The sequence below is a fragment of the Rhinoderma darwinii genome, chromosome 6 (assembly GCF_050947455.1).
Source record: "Rhinoderma darwinii isolate aRhiDar2 chromosome 6, aRhiDar2.hap1, whole genome shotgun sequence".
NCBI lineage: Eukaryota > Metazoa > Chordata > Amphibia > Anura > Rhinodermatidae > Rhinoderma > Rhinoderma darwinii.
In genome coordinates, this window is record NC_134692.1 from 74,401,396 (window position 1) to 74,423,961 (window position 22,566).

Consider the following 22,566-nt stretch of genomic DNA (forward strand, 5'->3'; position numbering starts at 1 on the left):
AATCAGGATATAGAGACTTTTGCGATTTGAATGAAGAGGTGATCAAGTTCTCGCGTCAGATGGAGAACGGTTTCTTCTTTGACAGAAATTAAGCATCTAAGTGATAAAAGTTCTAGGTACAGTATCTGGTGGACCTGATGAAGCAAGGATTCTTTGGACCATTCCGACTGCTAATTTAAGGGGAGAACTTTTCTCGCCCAAATTAACCCACCCGTGTCTCAGTCATTCTATCTCTACGCTTTTGCAGGTTTTGCCACATGAGAAAGATGTCAACTTTAACTTTGTCAAGTCTGTTGGTGAGAAAAGTTCGGCTTTCAGCGATTGACTGCATCTCTTATGAAATTTCTGGATTCAGTGCCTAATCAACTGTTTCCCCAGGTTGCTGGCTTAGATGGTCCCACCGGGCTTGTATGGTTGTTTTTTTTCAGGATTCACAGAGCAACAGTATTTGACTAATTTATCTTCAATCTTTAGGCTCTTTCTGAAGTGCTATTTTAGAGTATAATAGAGAGCAGGTGCCTGTGGATTATATAGTTCCAGTAAAGCCACATATGGTAAGAAGGCTGGGGATAAAGAAGCGGTCTAATTTTCAGTAAGGCATAGGTATACTGTCATTACAACCAGTATAGTAGGGTTGTTATGGTTGTTTGAGGGGACTAGTGTGCAATGAGTGGTGGGGCCATGGGGGAAACAGGGGCCTTACGGTTTGCCACCTGGGAGAGCTTTGTTGGAGGAGCTGGAGCTACCTCAAGCAGGGCAATCAATACTGGGGTGCTGGGAGTCAGAGATGTGGCCTTTCAAAGCTGGACTCACTCACCCCACCATGTGGTATTTGTAACTCCTACTGTAGGCTGCCATCACACACCACTCGAGGAACACGACCAAAATAATGGTGGGTGCAGGAGACTCACTTCTTCTGGACCACCAGCAGGCTTCTGCTTAGGATGTTGATGGGAAATGTCACTGCACAGAAGATCAGAAGTCTCATGAAGGCTACAGTGCAGATCACCGGCCTCCTCAGGGATCAGATTTTTTTTAGGCTGGCTTTCCCCGCAGAAGGATCAGTAGCAGGGCGTGAATCAATCTCCCGGCTCACCACAAAATGCAGGCCAGACCTACTGTCTGGGGTCCAGCGCTCGCCTGCCAGCTTGTCACAGGGGAAAATTGAGCACTTGGCTTCTGTTCGGAGGTAGGCCGCTGTCTGAAAAAGCTGTAAAAATGGTCCATTTACCTCTGCAGAGGTTGCAGATAGAGCGTGGGAAAGTCCAGCAGCTCCACAGAGACAGAAGGGTCAGGGCTATAGCAGGATTTTGGATAAGTAACTCAGGAGCTGAGGTAGTGAACGTCTGCTCAGACCCCACTACCGAAATAATTAATAATATTGTGCAAGTTCTCTTGTGAAACTGAGATACATTTGTTTCATTTGTGAAAAACAATTACATATAATCACTTACTTAAAGTAATAGAAAATTCCTAAAGATATCAGAAGTGATGCAACCGACAATCCATGTCCAATAATAGTCAAGTAGAACAAATTAAGGGCTGTCTAAAAAAAGAAAAAATACTGTAAGTTTCAGAATACAGTAATCAATAAAATATTAGTTAATATTAGTCAATTAAATAGAAATAATTTAATTTAAATTGCATATTCGTCACAATTCGTCAGATGTTCAAATTAAATATAACAAAAGACAGTTCTTAAATGATCATTTAATTTATTGAAAGAACAAAAAGGCTATCCGACACTGAATAGCCCTGTGTGAAAAAGTAATTACCACCTTAGTTAAGGTGAATTCACATGCGGCAGATTTGTTACAGCCATTTCTGTTGGTGAAAACTTCAACAAAACGGAATGGCGTTGCCTCAGGCAGTGCCCTTTCCTGACCGCAGAGGAACATAAAACTATATGCCCCCTGAAAATATTGACATTTTGCAATTGTGCAAGCACAGCGAATTTGCAGCTTATTTATGCAAAACCATGTTGTTTCTAACACAATCTACGTAAATTGCTGCAAAACTGCACCATTTTGCAGCGATTTCTTGGGCAAATCGCAGGAAAAAAATACAACAAAAAGAGTGAAGAACCTTTTGTAACATCATGGCCACATGACCAAATGACCTGCACTGCAGAGGAGGAGGATTGTAAGTTCAGTGTGTGTATCTAGTGTTTAAAGTGTAGCTAAACGTTCGACAAACTTCTGACATGTTATAGTGACATGTCAGAAGTTTGTATTGGTGGGGGTCCGAGCACGGAGACCCCCACCAATCGCTAGAACAAAGCACCTGAAGCACTCGTGTGAGCGCTCAGCTGCTTTGTCTGTTCGGCTTTTTCGGAAATAAATGAATCGGTGTATGGACTCAATAGAAAGTCTATGAGCCCGTACGCCGATACATTGGCTTTCCGGAAAAATCCGAACAGAAACGAAGCAGCTGAGCACTCACACGAACGCTTCAGCTGCTTCGTTCTAGCGATTGGTGGGGGTCTCCGTGCTCGAACCCCCACCAATACAAACTTCTGACATGTCACTATGACATGTGGGAAGTTTGTCGAACATTTAGCTACACTTTGAAGGGGTTTTCCATCTTGGACATTTATGACATATCCATAGGATATATCATAAATGTCCGATAGATGCGGGTAACACCTCTGGGACCCGCACCTATCTCTAAAACGAGGCCCCCCCCCCAAACTATCTTGCTCGGCTTCCGGCCACTTCCTGATCAGGTGGTTAGGAGTTACGGAAACAGCTGAGCTTGCTGAGCTACAATGTTTCGGTTACTCCCACAGAAGTGGATGGGAGTTAAGGAAAAAGCGTAGCAGGGCGAGCTACGCTGTTTGCGGAACTCGGGAGCTACGAAAAAATCGTAGTTCGCCGTGCTATGCCGTTTCCATAACTCCCATTCCCTTCTATGGGAGCTACAGAAACAGAGTAGCTCAGCGTATCCTGTGGATATATCATAAATGTCCTGAGTGTGTGTGAGTGGTAGACAAAGGGGTCTGGTCTGGAGGTCTATATTTTCTTTTTATGGTCTTGTTTGGGTCTGATTAATTTAGTAGTCTCGGGTCTGATTCAATTTAGGGGTCTGGCATCAGATTTAATTCAGTGGTCAGGCGTATCATTTATTTAGGGATCTAGCATCTCATTTAATTTAGGGGCCTGGTGTCTCATTTAATTTAAGGGTCTGGTGTCATTTGAATTGGGGGTCTAGTGTCTCATTGAATTAGGGGTCTAGTTTCTGATTTAATTTAGGGGTTTGGTATAAAGGCTGAATTAATTTAGTGGTCTGGTCTTGGGTCTGATTAATTAAGGGATTCTGAAGTCTAATTTAATGTAGGGATCTGGTCTGGCGTCTGAATTAATATAGGAGTCTGGCCTGTGGTCCTAATTTATTTAGAGGTTTGGTCTTGGGTCTGATTAATCTAGGGAGTCTGATCTGGGGTCTAATTTAATGCAGAGATCTGGTCTTGGGTCTGAAATAATTTAGGGGTCTGGTCTAGGGTCTGAAGGGATTTACACTACCGTTCAAAAGTTTTGGGTCACCCAGACAATTTTGTGTTTTCCATGAAAACTCACACTTATATTTATCAAATGAGTTGCAAAATGACTAGAAAATATAGTCAAGACGGTGACAAGGTTAAAAATAATGATTTTTATTTGAAATAATAATTTTCTACTTCAAACTTTGCTTTCGTCAAAGAATGCTCCATTTGCAGCAATTACAGCATTGCAGTCCTTTGGCATTCTAGCTGTTAATTTACTGAGGTAATCGGGAGAAATTTCACCACATGCTTCCAGAAGGCCTTCCCACAAGTTGGATTGGCTTGATGGGCACTTCTTGCGCACCATACGGTCAAGCTGCGCCCACAACAGCTCTATGGGGTTGAGATCTGGTGACTGCGCTGGCCACTCCATTACAGAAAGAATACCAGCTGCCTGCTTCTTCCCTAAATAGTTCTTGCATAATTTGGAGGTGTGTTTTGGGTCATTGTCCTGTTGTAGGATGAAATTGGCTCCAATCAAGCGCTGTCCACAGGGTATGGCATGGCGTTGCAAAATGAAGTGATATCCTTCCTTATTCAAAATCCCTTTTACCTTGTACAAATCTCCCACTTTACCAGCACCAAAGCAACCCCAGACCATCACATTACCTCCACCATGCTTGACAGATGGCGTCAGGCACTCTTCCAGCATCTTTTCAGTTGTTCTGCGTCTCACAAATGTTCTTCTGTGTGATCCAAACACCTCAAACTTCGATTCGTCTGTACATAACACTTTTTTCCAGTCTTCCTCTGTCCAATGTCTGTGTGCTTTTGCCCATATTAATCTTTTCCTTTTATTAGCCAGTCTCAGATATGGCTTTTTCTTTGCCACTCTGCCCTGAAGGCCAGCATCCCGGTGTGGCAACTTCACTGTAGACGTTGACACTGGCGTTTTGCGGGTACTATTTAACGAAGCTGCCAGTTGAGGACCTGTGAGGCGTCTATTTCTCAAACTAGAGACTCTAATGCACTTGTCTTGTTGCTCAGTTGTGCAGCGGGGCCTCCCACTTCTCTTTCTACTCTGGTTAGAGCCTGTTTGTGCTGTCCTCTGAAGGGAGTAGTACACACCGTTGTAGGAAATCTTCAGTTTCTTGGCAATTTCTCGCATGGAATAGCCTTCATTTCTAAGAACAAGAATAGACTGTCGAGTTTCACATGAAAGCTCTCTTTTTCTAGCCATTTTGAGTTTAATCGAACCCACAAATGTAATGCTCCAGATTCTCAACTAGCTCAAAGGAAGGTCAGTTTTATAGCTCCTCTAAACAGCAAAACTGTTTACAGCGGTGCTAACATAATTGCACAAGGGTTTTCAAGTGTTTTCTAATCATCCATTAGCCTTCTAACACAGTTAGCAAACACAATGTACCATTAGAACACTGGAGTGATGGTTGCTGGAAATGGGCTTCTATACACCTATGTAGATATTGCATTAAAAACCAGACATTTGCAGCTAGAATAGTCATTTAGCACATTAACAATGTATAGAGTGTATTTCTGATTAATTTAATGTTATCTTCATTGAAAAAAACTGTGCTTTTCTTTCAAAAATAAGGACATTTCTAAGTGACCCTAAACTTTTGAACGGTAGTGTAGGTGTCTAGGGTCTGAATTTGTTTAGTCTGGTACTGGGGTTTAATGTCTCCCATTCCCCCATCCAGCATTTTATAGTTATGTGGCTGATGGCGTGTGGTACCAGCACTTGTGGTTACATCCCTGTGGGCAAGAGTGGGATTCAGCCAATTCTGCCAAATGGGTTGTTGAAATAGCAGCCAGGTGACAAAATCGTGGATAAGCAGGATCTCACCGAATTAGGTGAAATTTGATCTGTGTCCTCAGGATGGATACAATTGAACAAAGTTGCAGTAGCAGGTACAAGAGAGCCCTAGGTTCTCTGACCTGCCATTCCGCAGCAACCTGCCTTTTTTGACACAAGCCAGTTTGATGATGACATTATGCCTCATGGGAACGGAACAGTTCAGGATTAGGGGCACTTAACATGTGACTTTTTTGTGGACACTATGTTTGGCCCCATTGTTGCAGCCACCTATTTGTGTGCCATTATTTTAGGGGGTACGGTTTGCATCACTATTATTGTGGGCGCTACGTGTGGCACTTTTAGGGGGCACGCTATGTCACACTTATTTTAGGAGATTCTATGGGAATACTATTTAACATTGAACGTGTAGTACTGTAACAGCAGCAGCATGACACAGTATTGGGAATAGTAGCAGACACAGTACTGGGGCACCAGCATGATAGAATATTGTGTGTGGCTTGACACAATATTAGGGGTAATAGTAGTCTCAATACTGAAGAAGCAGGCTAGCTTTATTGAAGGTGTTGAAACTGGTAGAGTGGACTGCAGGTTGAGGAATTTGTGCTGTTAGAAACACAAAGATGTTGAGGAGCCAAAGACTTCTGGGTGGCAAACTCTACAGAGACTAGTGGTGGCTAGGAGAAGTCAACATGGTGGACTGGGCATAATGGATAAGAAAAGTGAACGACTTGAATCACAGAAGACGTCAACGGTCATTTACCGCATGTCATTGTTTATTCTGATTCTGACTGTATATGTGCTGGATTCACTGTATGGTCAACAGCGAGATGATGGTGGCCACATTCTGGTTTGTGAAACAGCAACTCACAGAATATCCTTACTGGGTGCTTCATTTTCATGATACAAAACAATGAGTGTTACACAGAAGGGGTTACACTTATTTGATCATTCATCTCTCTACTAAGCTTAGCTCTTAGTACCAGATTTATTAACTGTGCTTAGTTTTGGTATAATATTTATTTACTGTTCTTAGTTCTGTAACATAACACCTACAACAAAATTTCGGCCAATAAATGTATGTAGAAGTACCTAGAAAACCACTAATATAAAGATCACACAAAATCTCATCTTAATCCAAAACAACAATTCTTTATTAGATATATACATATACATAAGAGCACTGAACAGGTCCACATTACCCACAAAAAAAATGGATCCCCACATGAGCCCGGTTTAGCCTCAAAATAGTGCAAAAGAAGGCCAATATACTATAGAAAGTAAAACATGAGCAAAATCGCACATGATAATAGAAAGACTATAGATTAGAACCCAAGTAAAGAGAGGTTTACAGACCAGGACTATGGGGGGAACCGACCCCAACATGTGTTTCGCACGTAGCTTCTTCCGGGGACAATACCAAGGGAGGAGGGGGATTACTATATAAATCCCCCCCCCCCCACACCAATCACAGAATATAAAACAACTGATAGAAGGAACACATACATACATACAGATAAGTTACCTCAGTATCCGATGATAGACTCTAAGACCCACTAATGAGCTCACTCTTTATATGAGAAGCACAGGTGCATAATCACCATGAATGATAAATGGTGTAGGTGTGACTAAACAAAACAAATGCAACATGAGGTGGAAGAGTGGCGACCGCTGTCCCAGTGACCCGTCCTGCCCAAAAAGAGAAGGGGAGGTGGGAAGGCAGTCACACATAAAGCACACAAACATATAACAATACGACCAATAGTAATGTCGGCACAATATTATGATTAATGATACTAGCCTTAATAGACAAGCGAGGGGGCCAATGCTGGAAAGCAATAAAAGGTCACATGACCACAGTCGCGGACGCCCACGCGGCAGGAGGGAGAGGCTGCCGGGAGTGTTCTTAGTTCTGGTACCATATTTATGAATTGAGCTTGGTTCTGAAACAGGATTTATGTAATAAGCTTGATTCTGGTACCATATTTATTTATTAAGCTTAGTTCTGGTACTGTATTTATGAACTGTTCCTAGTTCTGGTACCATAATTTAGAACTGAGTGTAGTTCTGATGAAGTATGAACTGAGCTTGGTTAAATACAGTGCACGCTCTAATGGACTCAGCACGCCTATGATGCTGAATGTGCACTCTATCAAAGATCAGCCGATGAACTAGCAAACACTCGTTCATCGGCTGATTGTATCATTTATGCAGCCGAAAATATGATCGCTCGTCCCCATATATAGCTCCTTGTAATAGGAGAAAACGAGCACCGATCAACAAGTTGTCTCGTTGACCGGCGCTCGTTTACACGGCCCGCGTCAGGCCGTGTAAGAGCACCCTTTCTTCCGTTTAGCCACAAACCATAACTGCCCCACCAAATAATATGCCCTAAAATCTGGAATGGACAGTCCCCCTTCATTTTCATCTACCATAAGCAGATTTAGTTTGGCCCTTGCTCTTCTCCCTCTCCAGAGCAAATCACTATGAACTTAAACCATTTTTCTCCCACCCAGATTGGGCAATTATTCAGGACATAGTGCATTTTTGGTAAAACTAACATTGTCATTATTGCAATTCTATCTGCCATAGAAAGAGGAAGCCTTATTCAAGTTTTGATATTTCTTCTTAATTTATTTAACAGTGAAGCTAAGTTTAGTTCAATAAATCTTTCAATGTCCTGTGTTACATATATACCTAAATACTAAAAATGATTTCCCCCTACAAAAAACCTTTAGTTTCTCATGGCCAATCTAATCCAGTGGCATCAAGATCGACGTCTGCCAGTTCATCTAGAGCCCCGATACATTCCCAAATTTTTCAATCAGCTCTATTGCTTCTTCTAATCGCCCTTTTGTATTATTCAAATACAACAATACATCATCGGCATACAGAGACACCTTGTACTCTCTTCCCCCACATTCAAAGCCATAAATTCTCTCCTCCCTTCTGATCTTGGCCGATAAGGGGTCTATAAATAGGACAAAGATGAAGGGGGAGAGGATAACCCTGCCTCGTCCCCCGCAATAGGAAGAAACCTATCTCTAGAATAGGGCCTCCTAAATCTGTTCTAGCTTACTCGGCTCTCACTGCCTCCCGGCCACTTCCTAGTTAGGTGGCCGGGAATTTCGGAAACAGTCGAGTGCTCACTGAGCTATGCTGTTTCCGTAACTCTTATACAAGTGAATGTGAGTTACTGAAACAGTGTAGCACGGCGAGTAACGCTGTTTCCATAGATACAGAGTTCCAGAAATAGCGTAGCTCGCCGTGATATGCTGTTTCAGTAACTCACATTCACTTCTATGGGAGTTAAGGAAACATCAAAGTTCAGCGAGCACTCGGCAGTTTCCGTAACTCCCGACCACCTATCCAGGAAGTGGCCGGGAGGCAGCAAAGTAGAGCAAGCTAGAACGGGGTTTAGAGATAGTTCTAGAGATAGGTGTGGGTCCCAGAGGTGGGACCCGCATCTATCGGACTTTTATGGCATATGCCAAAATTGCCCAAGATGGGAAAACCCATTTAAGTAGGTCTTTAGAGTGTCCCAAACCACCACTTTAGCAGCTGAACCAAATTTAATTTCCTTTGATTGGCTGCAACAGTCACATCGTATAAACTTTTTTTATTCATTTCAAATAAAAAGGTTTTTTGTTTTTCTTTCTCACTTGCGATTTTTGCAGCGGAATCGCATCGTTTCCGCTACAAAAGTCGCAACACTTTTGCCCTTTGTTGCGGGTTTTTCTGTTGTGGGGAAAACCCGCAAAAAGAAAAGCAGCGATACGCAGCATAAATTGAGGTGCTGCGACTTTAAAAAAATGCACCGCAAGTCAATTTATGAACGTTTTTTTCGTCAATTTTTTTTCGTTGTGTATGGATTACATTTGTTCAAATCTCACCCACACTGCTGCTACTGTAGTACGCTGTAAATTTTACGCAATAAAATCTGTTGTGGCAAATCCACAGTGTTTACGCCTAGTGTGTTCCTACCCTTAAAGTAGTAGTAGAGACACACTGGCCCTCATCCAATTAAAAACCTGCTCCCAGGGCTCAATGGTATTGCTCAGCAAAGATGAATGCAAATGCAATGTAGATATATTCCAGTAAGAGAAGAGGTAATTGTGGCACTCACCAGAGCAGAAGTAAATTTCATGGCTTTTATTCCATCAAGTGAATATTCACAGCGTGGTGGTCAACAGTCGTTTTGCTCGGTCCACGCTCAGTCCATTGCTCTGGTGAGTGCCGCAACAATTACAGTACCATGATTAAATTCAGTCAGCTCTTTAGAATGACCCATTCTTTCACAAATGCTTGTAAAGGCAGACTGCACGGCGAGGTGCTTGATTTTATACTCCTGTGACAGTATAAATGAATGAAACGCCTGTATTCAATGATTAAGAGGTTTGTCCCAATACTTTTGATCAGATAGTATCTGCAGGTAAGTAATCGACTGCAGAGTTTACGCAGAATGTAATCAGGATTTTTATAAATTTTATAAAAGTGTATTAAACAGATTTACAGAATGTATAAAACATGCCCACCCTATTGTGCAGGTGGTGGTGCCATTTCACTGCACCTCAGGCAGCAGAAAGGCTAGGTGCAGTTCTGGGGCTGTGTCTGCCGCATGTGCTTGGATTTCTGCAAGCCCCATTCAGATAAACGGGACAGTCAAAGAAATTTCTGCAACAATTAAATTAATAAAAAATTGGGTTCAATTAGACTAGACACACCAAAAACGTAATAACTAACAACCCTGTTGAATCTAAAGCTGGGTTCACATGCTACAAGCAAAACGCATTTTGACCATGACCGCTTAAATAGAATCAATATTGTGTCTCCGTCTTTTGGCTAAGACCAAGTATACTTGTACAGGAGGTTTTAGTCAGAAGGTGCCTGGGGTACTGGGCTACTAGGCCTGGTGGGAACGTCTCAGTTCATTGCCTTGATTACACCCCCCTTCTGCTATTGGGTAGTCGAACTAGTCCTTGTCAACAAGAAGGGATCGCTAGGTGGACAGCTTGCTCCGCAAGGCCTAGAAGGGAGAAACCTTTTTGGGACAAGCAGAAATGCCATTTAACAACAAGTTTGTAACTGGGGAGATAAACCAACCGGGGATACCTATTTTAACCCCTGTAACCCCGGTTCTGCTAGAACTGCCAGTCGTATGGGCATACGAAAGGGTCTTGCAGTGTAGGCCACGTTGAATGCTGCAACAAATGTGGAAGCCTAGGACACATGGCCTCCAAGTGCAGTTCCAGAGCCATATGTAAACTGGGAGACATTACACATGTATAAAGATTGTCCAAAGAGAACGCAGACCTGGGCCACCCCGACCAGGGCCAGAGCAGCAGGTGCGGGATCTGCTGGTAATGCACCGGGCACCAAGAATGACAAGTCACATTTGGAGGGTGACCCTAGGGATTCCAAGGGGTCTGTGCAGTGCTGTTCTAGCGCTGCAATGAAGACCCCGAGCTATAAACCTGAGTCAGTCGGTAAAAAGGCTCGCTGGTCCTCGGTATTGACAAATGAGGACTGAGCAGAGACGGCGGCTGGTGAGTATCCAAATCGGGGATCTAGATGGAGGGGCTCCTTGCTGGACACCCCAAGTACCAGCCGCCTCTGATTGGGAAGCTTGAATCTGACCCTCTTGCTACACCAACAGAGGATCGGGCATAGACTGTTTCAGGTGCAGTAGGCAAGATGAGGAGGAATAAGAAAGGGACCTCACAGGCTCCTGAGCGACCTGAGAAGACCAGTGACCTGGAGATGCCTGAAGCCGTACCAGAGATAGAGCTGACCGGAAATCGTGACTGTGATTACATCACCCAGGAGTCCGAGGTGACGAGAGGAAGATGGATCTAACCAGTACTGGGAAGAGATTAAAAGAAGAAGAGGAGGTGTCAATAATTAAGAGGAATAGCTTATGCTGCATCTCGGATGAAAGTGAGTTCAGGGGAAGAGTTGGGTCGTTACATCTATCCGGCTCTGACCCTAGTAACATTGGAGTTTGCATCGACTCATACAGGGATGCCTGGCTCTCAGAATATATCGGGAGCCAGATTCCTCTGAAGTGGACACTGACTTTTAATAACAAATGGCTTGTATTCCCCTAAAAGTCACCTCATTAAATTTGAGGTCTCTAAAGAGCCCTGTGCGCAGGGCTGCTTTATTTTCTTTCTTGGAGACAATGGACTTTGATATTTGCCTACTGAAGGAATGTGGAATCCCTAACAGCATGGACTATATGGATTAAAAAAATAAAAAATAAAAAAAAAGACCATACCTGGGCCCTTCGGTGTAGTCTGGTGCCAATGACTATCGTTCTATAGGTGTGGGATTGCTCTGCTGTGGCCATTCCATTTCTATACAAACTGTGACCTGAGATTATGCCCGGCAGAGCTATTTTGGCCCACCTACAGATTGATGGACTTTTAATTTGTATTTTAAATGTTTATGCCCCTCCTGATATCAGGGGCGGGCAAAACTTTATAATATATATCCATCTGCCCCCCTGCTTGTATTTTAACTGCAAAGGAGAAGGAGAGTGACGGCAGGGTGGGGATGTAAATAGAAAGGACAGTACTTCCTACCTGCTCAAACATTTTATTGAAGATTTTAAATGACGTGATTGCTGGAGGGAACTCTTGCCAATTGACATAGGTGCCACGTGGTCCAATGGAAGAGTGAGCTCCGGAATCAATTTTATTTTTGCTTCCCATGATTTTACCCCTCAAAAATGTATGCTTTTAACCAATATATTTTCAGACTATAAGCTCCTTTATGTGTCCCGGGAGCTTGAGGGAGACCAAAAAGTGAGTAAGGGCCTTTGGTTTTAAGCCACATTCCTAGCGGACCCTGGAATTAAAAGTGGGTTTGGGTGGACCTACCAGAGCTGGCAATCACAGAGCCAACCCCACGAGACTGTGCTGAACTGGGGGGGGGGGGAGGAATTAAACCCAAAATTAAATCCGAGCAGGTAGGAAGATAGCTAGAGAAAATAAATTGTGTTTTTATGTTCTTAACAAACATTTGCATGTGCTTCTTAAACTAAAGGATTTTGGGTTTGAAGTGGATTCTGATGTTTTAAATTTAAAGGCTGAAATAAGAAAATGTCTTAATGATAAGGGTGAATTTTTAACTCCCATGTGAAGCACCTTAAAGAAAATGAGAAATACTTCCAATTCTTCTATAAGAAGGTAAACGAGAAGCGAGAGTCTAATTTTAAACCTAGAAGGGGAGACTTCCATGAGAGGTACGCTAAACACAGCTTTTAATTTTTATCAACTCCTTTTTAGTAAAAAAGCTATTGATAAATCCTTTTAAGATTATGTTCTTAACTCCATTGATTTTAAGTTAGATATTTTAGACAAGGAGGTTTTATCCCTGGATCTTAACTTGGAAGAGCTTTTATTTGTTTTAAAAAGCTTTTCGGCGGGAAAGGCCCTGGGGAGGATGGGTTGCCCATCGACTTCTCTAACTTTTTGGGATGTTTTAAAGAATGATATTATTTTATTATAAAAAGAGGTTTTTATTGCTGAAGACCTGCCAACTTCCTGGAGAAGGGGGATTGTGTCTTTCATGTATTTCTTTTTTAAAGTGTGAGAAAGACCAGCTAAAGAACTGGCATCCCATTACACTTTTAAACGTAGACTATAAGATTTTAGCCAAGTGGATAAACCGTTTTAAACCTTTTATTAGTAAAATAATTCACCCTAATCAGGTGTGGGAGGTACCTGGTAGATCCATCATGGAGTCCCTTAATATTGTAAGAGATGTGCTTTGGTATTTTAAAGGTTGAGGTCCAAACACTTGCTATTTTGTTACTTGACTTTGAAAAGGCCTTTGATAGAGGGTTCCATAAGTATCTTTTTATGTTTTGTTTTTTAAAAATGGCGTTGCCTAATTTTATTAAAAGTCGTGTTATGCTTTTATATTGGTCCTGTTTTAGTAAAATTTCTGTTAATGGATTTTCAACTCAAGGTGTTCCTCTTTTTTTTTTTTTTCAATTCAAATTTTTTTTTATTGGTTTTAATACAAACATTTATCAAAGCATTCAGAGAAAATGTGTCCTCATAATAAAAGAACATTACAAATAGGGCACAGCCCAAACAGAGGATAGACATCACATACTATGAAGAGCACACAGTACGCCATCCTTCTGAGTAGTCATAACTGGAAGGAACATTGCTTAAAAGTAAGGAAAAAGAATCATACAATAATTAATCGACTTCCTACACATCCTAAAATGCACTGGCCACAACATGTGAGCACAAACACAGGAAGCAATGACCCCCAAAGTAGACACAAGAAAGAAAGAAAAGGGTGACAAGAATAGGAGACACACAAAGGCAAGGGAAAGACAGGGAGAGTTCATGGTGAACCTGGACTCCAATTCCGGAAAAGCATGGGTAAATAAGAAGAAAAAGCAGCCATGTACCTGATAAATACCTGGGTGGAGCAAGCAAAATCCTTCGCACCTGTCCACAGTCCTCCCCCACATGAAGTCTTAAGAGGGTGGATAGGCATTAGGCCTCAGGCCACTACAGTATGGTATGTGGGAGAAGAGAGAAACAGAAGCCATGGAGACCAAGTATCTCTATATCGTGCAGAGGCTTCTGGGGATTGAGCAAGGAGGAGTTCCATACGCTGTATCAGGGCTACCTCCTGAAACCATTCATCTAACAGTGGGGGAACTGCCGTTTTGCATTTGCGGGGGATAATCGATTTAGCAGCCTGAAGGAGGTGCCTAACCAGGGAGCGTTTATAATTAAGTAGTGGCATAGGAAACAAACAAAAGGGCCGCCTCGGGAGAACTGGGGACCGAGACCCCAGAGACTTCCAGTATTATTTTAAGTACCACCTCCCAAAAACTCCGCAAGGAGGGGCAATTCCACCAAATATGAGACATAGATCCCCCCGACGCCCCACATTGCCAACACGTGTCCGGTACAGACGGGTACCACTTATGTAGAGCAGAAGGTACCCGATACACCTAGAAATGATTTTGTAGCTAGTTTCATGGGCTCGTATGGCTATAGAGGTCTTCTGGGACAGGTAGAAAGATCGCCTACATTGTGCGTCCGCAAATGTCATGTTCAATTAAGTCTCCCAAGCCTTGCAGAAGGATGGGAGATGAGGGGATCACTGGACAAGGAGTAATTTATAGAGTGTGGAAATGGCATGTGCAGGGGGCCTGGTGGAAACGCATAAATGCTCAAAATCTGTAAGCGGTCGGTGGAGGTGAGCCCTACGCTTAGTGGCACTACAGAAGTGTTGTAACTGAGAGTATTGAAATATATGACGTGGCGAAGCCGTTTCAGCTGGGCAGATAATGGTTAATGGGAGTAAAGAAGAGTCAGATAGGACCTGAGTGAAGTACATGGGATTGATGGAAGACCTACCTAGGAAGGAGAGACGCACTCCCCCAGCAGGAAATGCTGGGTTGTCAGTAATAGGGGTCAGTGGTCTCAGCGGGTCCACAAGCGAGCCCCCTCTCCCAGAGGAACGCAGCACCAGGAGGGTATGGAAAACAACAAAGTAGTCAGGTCTCGGTCTGTTTCCAGGTAGGGTCCATGGCAAAGTAGAAAGGGTACAAGTACAGAGCTGTTGGGCTAACCGAACCGAGAGTTTAAAATAATGATTATGGAAGTCGAGGACCCGAGCATGAGTCGACGCCATATAAAAAAGACGACAGTCCGGCAGACCAACCCCGCCCATGTGCCTGGAGCGAGTAAGGAGTGTCCTACTCAGGCGAGGACGACCAGTTGGGCAGATGAAGGATCCAAACCACTGTTGGATAAGTAGCCAATAAGAGGGCGGGATGGAGACAGGGATAGTCTGCAGGAGGTGCAACAATCTGGGGAGGAGTGACATTTTAATAATATTTATACGGCCAAGCCAGGAGAATTCCCATTTATGCCACGAGGCGAGATCTGCACAGAATTTGCCTAATAAAGGGGCAAAGTTATTAGTAAACCGTTGGGATAGGTCAGAGCTTAGGCACACCCCTAAATAAGTTATCACCCTAGAAGGCCAGGAGAAAGGGAAATTACTTTTGAGGAGTGATTCTGTCGAGGATGAGAGGGACACATTCAGAGCCTCAGATTTGGAGAAGTTGATATTAAAAGTTGGACCTTGATCCAAAACGGGACCGCTCGGACATCAACGATGTAAGAGACATGCGGATTTGTAAGATAGACCAAAAGGTTGTCAGCAAAAGCAGAGCACTTATATTCCGTCCCGCCTATAAGAATACCCTTAACATCCGAGCTGCCCCGGATGGAGGCCATGAGATGCTCCATAACGAGGACATACAGCAATTGGGAGAGAGGGCAGCCCTGCATAGTGCCGTTATGAATAGCAAAGTACGCAGATGCCGTTTATTTTTCATTTGGCAGATGGGGAGTGATAGAGGGCTATAATCTTACTTATAAGGGACGGTCCTAGATATGGATATGCTATCGAACGCCTTTTTCGCCATCCAGAGACAGGATCATGAGAGAGATATGATTGGACTGGGCATGATGAATCATACCTAAAGTTTTCAGGGTATTATCACACTCCTCCCAGCCAGGTACGAAGCCCAAGGTGTTCCTCTTTTATCTAGAGTCAAGCAAGGGTGTCCATTGTGTCCTCTTGTGCGATGGAGGCCCTTTTAGTTATGCTCAGAAAAGATAAAGTAATCAGAGGTGCGCCAATACCTGGTGCGAGGGGTAACCAGGTTAAGGTACTAAGTTACATGGATGACGTGACAGTTCTGTGCTCCCTCCGATTAACCATCCATAAAGAGGGCGCTGAAGATCACCAGCTTTTTCCGGCAAGGCTTCTGGTTTTAAACTGAACATTGACAAATGTGATTGTTTTAATATAGGGAGCTCGGACTTCTCCCTGACACCGGGAGTTAGAACGCAGCGGGACCAGATTAAAATTTTAGGCATTGTTTTAAATTAGGCATATGATGGGACCTCTAACTGGGACTCAGTGAAAGCAAAGATCGAGAAGAAGGTTTTAATGTGAAATCTAAGGAGTCTAACTATGGAAGGGAAACTTTAAATAATAAAAATGGTTTTAATCCCAATAATGCTTTATGTTGCTATGGTTTTCCCTCCTTCCATTTAACCCCTTAATGACCGCCGATAAGCCTTTTCAAGGCGGTCATTATTGGGCTTTATTCTGATGCAATAGCCTTTTCACGGCGCTGCATCAGAATAAAGTAAACAGAGCAGGGAGCTGTTAAATCTCCCTGCTCTCAGCTACCAGAGGTAGCTGAGGGCTGGGGACATCCCTGCTCGAACGTGTGAGATCGATATTAGTATCGATCTCACTCGTTTAACCCCTCAGATGCCGTGCTCAATAGCGGGCGTCGCATCTGAGTTGTTTTGGAGAGAGGGAGGGAGCTCCCTCTCATCCCACCGACACCCGGCGATAAGATCACCGAGTGTCTGTGCCTCCGATGGCAGCCGGTGGGCCTTTATTAGGTCTGCCTGTAGTGAATGCCTGCTAGGCTATGCCAGAGGCATGTCCTAGCAGATGTTTGTCCGTTTTAAACGGACAGCCAGTAATACACTGCAATACAAAAGTATTGCAGTGTATTATAAAAGCGATCGGATGATCGCATGTTAAAGTCCCCTAGTGGGACTAGTATAAAAGTAAAAAATGTTGAATAAAGTTAATTTTAAAAAAAATGAAAAACCCACTTTTTCCCCTTACAAAATGCTTTACTATTAAAAATAACACAATAAAGCAAAAAAGTTACCCATATTTGGTATTGCCGCATCCGTAACGACCCCGACTATAAAGCGGTTACATTATTTAACCCGCACGGTGAACGCCGTAAAAAATAAAAAACAATGGAAAAATTGCGGTTTCTGTTAATCCGGACTTAAAAAAAAAGTGATAAAAAGTGATCAAAAAGTCGCATCTACTCTCAAATGGTACCAATAAAAACTACAAGTCGTCCCGCAAAAAAAAAGCCCTCATACAACTGCATCGGCGGAACAATAAAAAAGTTATGGCTCTTCAAATATGGAGACACAAAAACAAATAATTTTGAAAAAAAAGTGTTTTTTTTCTGTGTAAGTAGTAAAACATACAAAATCTATACAAATTTGGTATTTTTGCAATCGTAACAACCCGTTGAATAAAGTTAGTGTTATTTATACCACACGGTAAACAACGTAGATTTAGGACGCAAAAAAAGTGGCAAAATTTCCGGTTTTCTTCTATCCCCCCCAAAAAAAGTTAATAAAAGCTAATGAATAAATTATATGTACCCCAAAATGGTGCTATTAAAAAGTACAACTTGTCCCGCAAAAAAAAGACCTTATACAGCTATGTTGACGCAAAAATAAAAAAGTTATAGCTCTTCGAATGCGACGATGGAAAAACGTAAAAAATGGCTTGGTCATTAGGGCCCAGAATGTAAACAGGGGGAAGGGGTTAATACATTTTAAAAGCGAACATGCATTTGTTTCACTTTTCTGTGGGGCTCCAAGATGTAGAAGTAAAAACGTGATTTTATGTATAAATGTAAGGACAATGGCGGGAGAGATGTTCCTAACTTTTTTATATCAAATATTTCTGTTTCTATTTTAAAAAAATCCTTAAATCCGCTAGAATTTTTAGCTGTTTTTTAAAATATGCAGCAGATATGGTTTTTAAGCTGATCCCATGTCTCCCTAAATTCTCCTGTGCTTCTGTGTCCCCTAAAACATTACATGGTACTAGAGAAGACTGTCAGGCTCCTGGACCACCAAGATTTGGAGCCTGACATATTGGGGGACCTAAGGAAGGTGTCAGTGGCTTGCAGACAAAGAGAAGAGATGGTGGCAGTTTCCAATTTCTCGCAGGCAAGGTCCAAAAAAGTCTGGCGGAACGTCTTTGGAAAATATCTAGCAAATGTGCATAAAGACCTTGCCTGGGCGATCATGCACCAGTGCCTCTCTACTTGTGAGATCCAACATAGGCGAGGATTGGTGGCGAGAGCCAAGTGTCCACCAGATATGTGCAGGGACGATGAGACGGTGTTGCACTTATTCTGGGACTGCCATTATGCACAGGAGGTTTGGCGGAAAACAGGCCTCTTACTGAAGTTAGGCCTCGTGCACATTTCTGTCACCGTTTTCACGGCCGTTTATACGGCCATTTTTACGGCCGTTTTTGACGGATCCGTGTGCCCGTTTTAGCGGCCGTGTGATTTCCGTGTGTACTCCGTGTTTCCGAGCGCCCAGCATCGTACTGTCCAGGGTGCTGAAAGAGCATGGTTGTTCAGTGCTAGTCACTGTACAGGGTGCTGAAAGAGTTAATGGGCTGCACTGATCGACAGTAACTCTTTCAGCACCCTGGACAGTGACTAGCGCTGAAGAATGACCATGCTCGACGCTCGCAAAATAAAATTTTAATGAAATAAAAAAATCAGTTCATACTTACTTTCCTCCTGCCCAGCCTCCTGAGATGACGTTTCATCCCATGTCACCGCTGCAGCCAATCACAGGCTGTAGTGGCGGTCACGCAAGTCTGGATGACGTCAGAAGGCCAGCCTCCAGGGATGATGCTTCATCCCACGTGACCGCCTCTGCAGCCAATCACAGGCTGCAGCGGCCGCTGCAGCCAATCACAGGCTGCCGAGTCATACAGGAAGGTTGGACTAGAGGACGAAGAGGGACTCGTCACCAAGACAACGACCGGGGTACGTATGAACTGCTTTTTATTTTTAATCAGCAGCCTCTTCTCTCTATCAGTGATTGTTATAGACAAGTGGCTGCCGATTAGTGTAATATATCTGTAATGTGCTTCTGCCCGCTCGGCCGTTGCTAGGCAACGGCTCCGTCACAAACGGACGTCACACGGATGTCTTCCGTGTGACTTCAGTTTTTTTGACGGCCCTATTGACTTGCATGGGCCTAACGGTCACGGAGTCTCGGACCAAAGTAGGACATGCTCTACTTTTGATTGGAACGGAGCAACGGGACCGTCCAAAAAACTGAAGTGTGCATGGCCCCATTGAAATGAATGGGTCAGGGTGCTAGCCGTCAGAAAAACGGCTAGCACAATGAAGAAAAAGACTTTTTAATCTTGAGTGTTTTTATGGCCTTTTTACCTGCCCATCCTTCAGACAGCAAATGATTTGCTGGATGATTGTTAATTGTTTTAAAAATGCCATTTGGGGGGTTAGCAGCATTCTTCTTTTTAAGCGTGATTTTATTGACATTAAGGACTGTGTCAAGATGGTGCTGAGTGACCTTTATGTTTATTTCCTAGAGTCAAGACACATCTAGGAGCAAATGATGCAACATCCATGTGGTGCCTGCCTCTGTGGAATGCAATTACCAAGTAAATTTATCGATGTATTTGTAATTGTTTTTTTTATTGCTTGTTATGTGATGTTTTTATCCTGGCATTGTCATACTTTAAAGAAGCCTTCTTCTCGTTTAATATTTATTGGTTTTATTATTTTAATGAAATATATAAAAAATGATATCATTGAATTTTATTTTACAAATTTAATTTCTGTTTATGACATCTGTTTAATACAATTTTGTTAAAACCTTATATATTCTTATCAGTGGTTTCCGGAGGCCACGAAGGTAAGGCAGGTATATTAATCACAAGTATGTTTAGATCTGGGTGTATGCAGGTTTGTCCAACGGCTAACTATAAACGACACAGGGCCTCCTGATCGATGCCACTAGGCTAGGTAGTTTGAAAGCCAGAGATGTAAAGTGCCCCCCAGAGTGGTGACCCAGTGGGCACCTGTAGATCACTTAGGGATTTGCCATCCGGTTCCTCACCCTCCTGCCCCCTGGCTCCCCCTTCTAGGGGAACCAAACCTAGACTTTGATCTCTGGCAGATGTGTGCGCGACAGCCTTTGAAAATGATGGAGCATAGACGGGCTCTTCCTAAGCTTCGAGGGGAGGCCATTGGTCCTTGACCCTTGCAGGCTTTACAGTCCAGATAATTAGGGACTAGCTTGGGGCCCTTCTCTATTAGGAAAGGGCTTGTGATAGACCGCATCCTTGTGTGCACTTCTTGTGAGGCAAGCTACATTTTGTTTTCACTTTTGTTTTTTCCTCCCTACCCTCCAAAAGCCATAGCTTTTTTATTTTTTCATCAATATAGCCGTATGAGGGCTTGTTTTTGTGGGACGAGTTCTAGATTTTCGCTCCACCATTTAATGTAGTGAGAAACTGGGAAAAAATTCTTCCTGGGGTGGAATAGGAAAAAAAACAGCGATTTCTCAATCTATTGGGGGGTTTAGTTTTTACGGCCTTCACCGTGCGGTAAAAACGGCATGTTAACTTTAATCTGTGGGTCAATACGATTACGGTGTGAGAATAATACATTGTAAAAATACATCCCCCCATTGTTAAAATTCTGTATGAAAGATTCTATTGAAAAGAATAACATCCCCATCACATAGAGCCAGGATGTAGATAACATCAAGAGATATTCCAGATTTATTTGTAGCTAAGAAGGATAGTTTTTGTGGCAAGCCGTTTTCTCCCGGCGAGCTGTAAATTTGATGGCCCTGGTCAACTTCTGTTATTGAGAAAAGAACTCAAGAGTGGTCAATGATGATTACACTAACAATTTGGAAGCCCCAGTGAGATTCCCCGATCACCCCTGCCTGATTCCTCTGTGGGGTAAGTCCATTTCGGGTCTGGTGGGCAGCGGGGAATCTCAGTGAATTTCTCTAGGATATTGTCTTTGTTATACAGTAATGTCCAGAATTATTTGGACAGTGACAAGTCTTGGCATACTAGCTGTTTACTAAAACATATTGAATATACAGTTATATAAACAACATGGGCTTAAAGTGCAGACTCTCAGCTTTAATTTGAGGGTATTCACATCCTAATTTGAGGAAGGGTTTAGGCATTACAGCTCTTTAATATTTAGCTGCCTCTTTGTCAAGGGACCAAAGGTAATTGGACAATTATCTCAAAAGCTATTTAACGGGCTGCATGGGCTATTCCTTCGTTAATCCATAATCAATTAAGCAGGTAAAAGGTCTGGAGTTGATTCCAGGTGTGGCATTTGCATTTGGAAACTGTTGCTGTGAACCCACAACATGAGGTCAAAGGAGCTCTCAATGCCAGTTAAACAGACCATCGTTAGGCTGAAAAAAAAAAATGAAGAAATCCATCAGAGATAGCACAAATGTTAGGAGTGGCCAAATCAACGGTTTGGTACAATCTTGAAAAAAAAAATTAAAAAAAAGAAGAGCGCACTGGTGATCTTGGGAACTCTAAAAGGCCTGAACATCCACGGAAGACAACAGTGGTGGATGATCGCAGTATCCTTTCCATCGTGAAGTAAAACCCCTTCACAACATCTACCCAAGTGAGGAACACTCTCCTGGAAGTAGGTGTATCAGTATCTAGGTCTACCATAAAGAGAAGAATTCATGAGAGCAAATACAGAGTGTTCACCACAAGGTGCAAACCATTAAACAGCCTCAAAAATAGAAAAGGCCAGATTAGACTTTGCCAAGCAACATCTAAAGAAGCCAGCCAAGTCCTGGAAAGGCATTCTTTGTAGAGAAGAAACGAAGATCAACCTGTACAAGAACGATAGGAGGAAGAAAGTATGGAGAAGGCTTGGAATGGCTCATGATCCAAAGCACACCACATCCTCCGTAAAACATTGTGGATGCAGTGTGATGGTATGGGCATGCATGGCTGCCAAAGGCACTGGGTCACTAGTGTTTATTGATGATGTGACTGAAGACAGAAGCAGCCGGATGAATTCTGAAGTGTTCAAGGATATGAACAGATTTAACCAAATGCAGCAAGGTTGATTGGACGTCGCTTCAGGGTACAGCTGGACAATGACCCAAAGCATACTGCGAAAGCAACACAGGAGTTTTTTAAGGCAAAGAAGTGAAATATTCTGCAATGACCAAGTCAATCACCAGATTTCAACACGATCGAGCATGCATTTCACTTGTTTAAGACAAAACTTAATGCAGAAAGACCCACAAACAAGCAACAACTGCAGTAAAGGACTGGCAAAGCATCACAAAGGAGGTAACCCAGCGTTTGGGGATGTCCATGGGTTCCAGACTTCAGGCAGTCATTGCTTGCAAAGGATTTTATACAAAGTATTAAAAAAATATATATATACAGTGAAGGAAATAAGTATTTGATCCCTTGCTGATTTTGTAAGTTTGCCCACTGTCAAAGACATGAACAGTCTAGAATTTTTAGGCTAGGTTAATTTTACCAGTGAGAGATAGATTATATTAAAAAAAAAAAA

General features: G+C 42.8%; 1 protein-coding gene across 3 annotated transcripts in view; it reads right to left on the bottom strand.

The window, feature by feature from the left end:
• The window catches only part of CALCRL (calcitonin receptor like receptor), a 243,873-nt gene that overhangs the window by 48,435 nt on the left and 172,872 nt on the right, over positions 1 to 22,566 (bottom strand). For all 3 annotated transcript variants that reach the window (XM_075829949.1, XM_075829950.1, XM_075829951.1), the window contains one exon: positions 1,455 to 1,546. In XM_075829949.1, the coding sequence (XP_075686064.1) occupies positions 1,455 to 1,546 (92 nt within the window). The remainder of the gene's footprint in view (positions 1 to 1,454; positions 1,547 to 22,566) is intronic.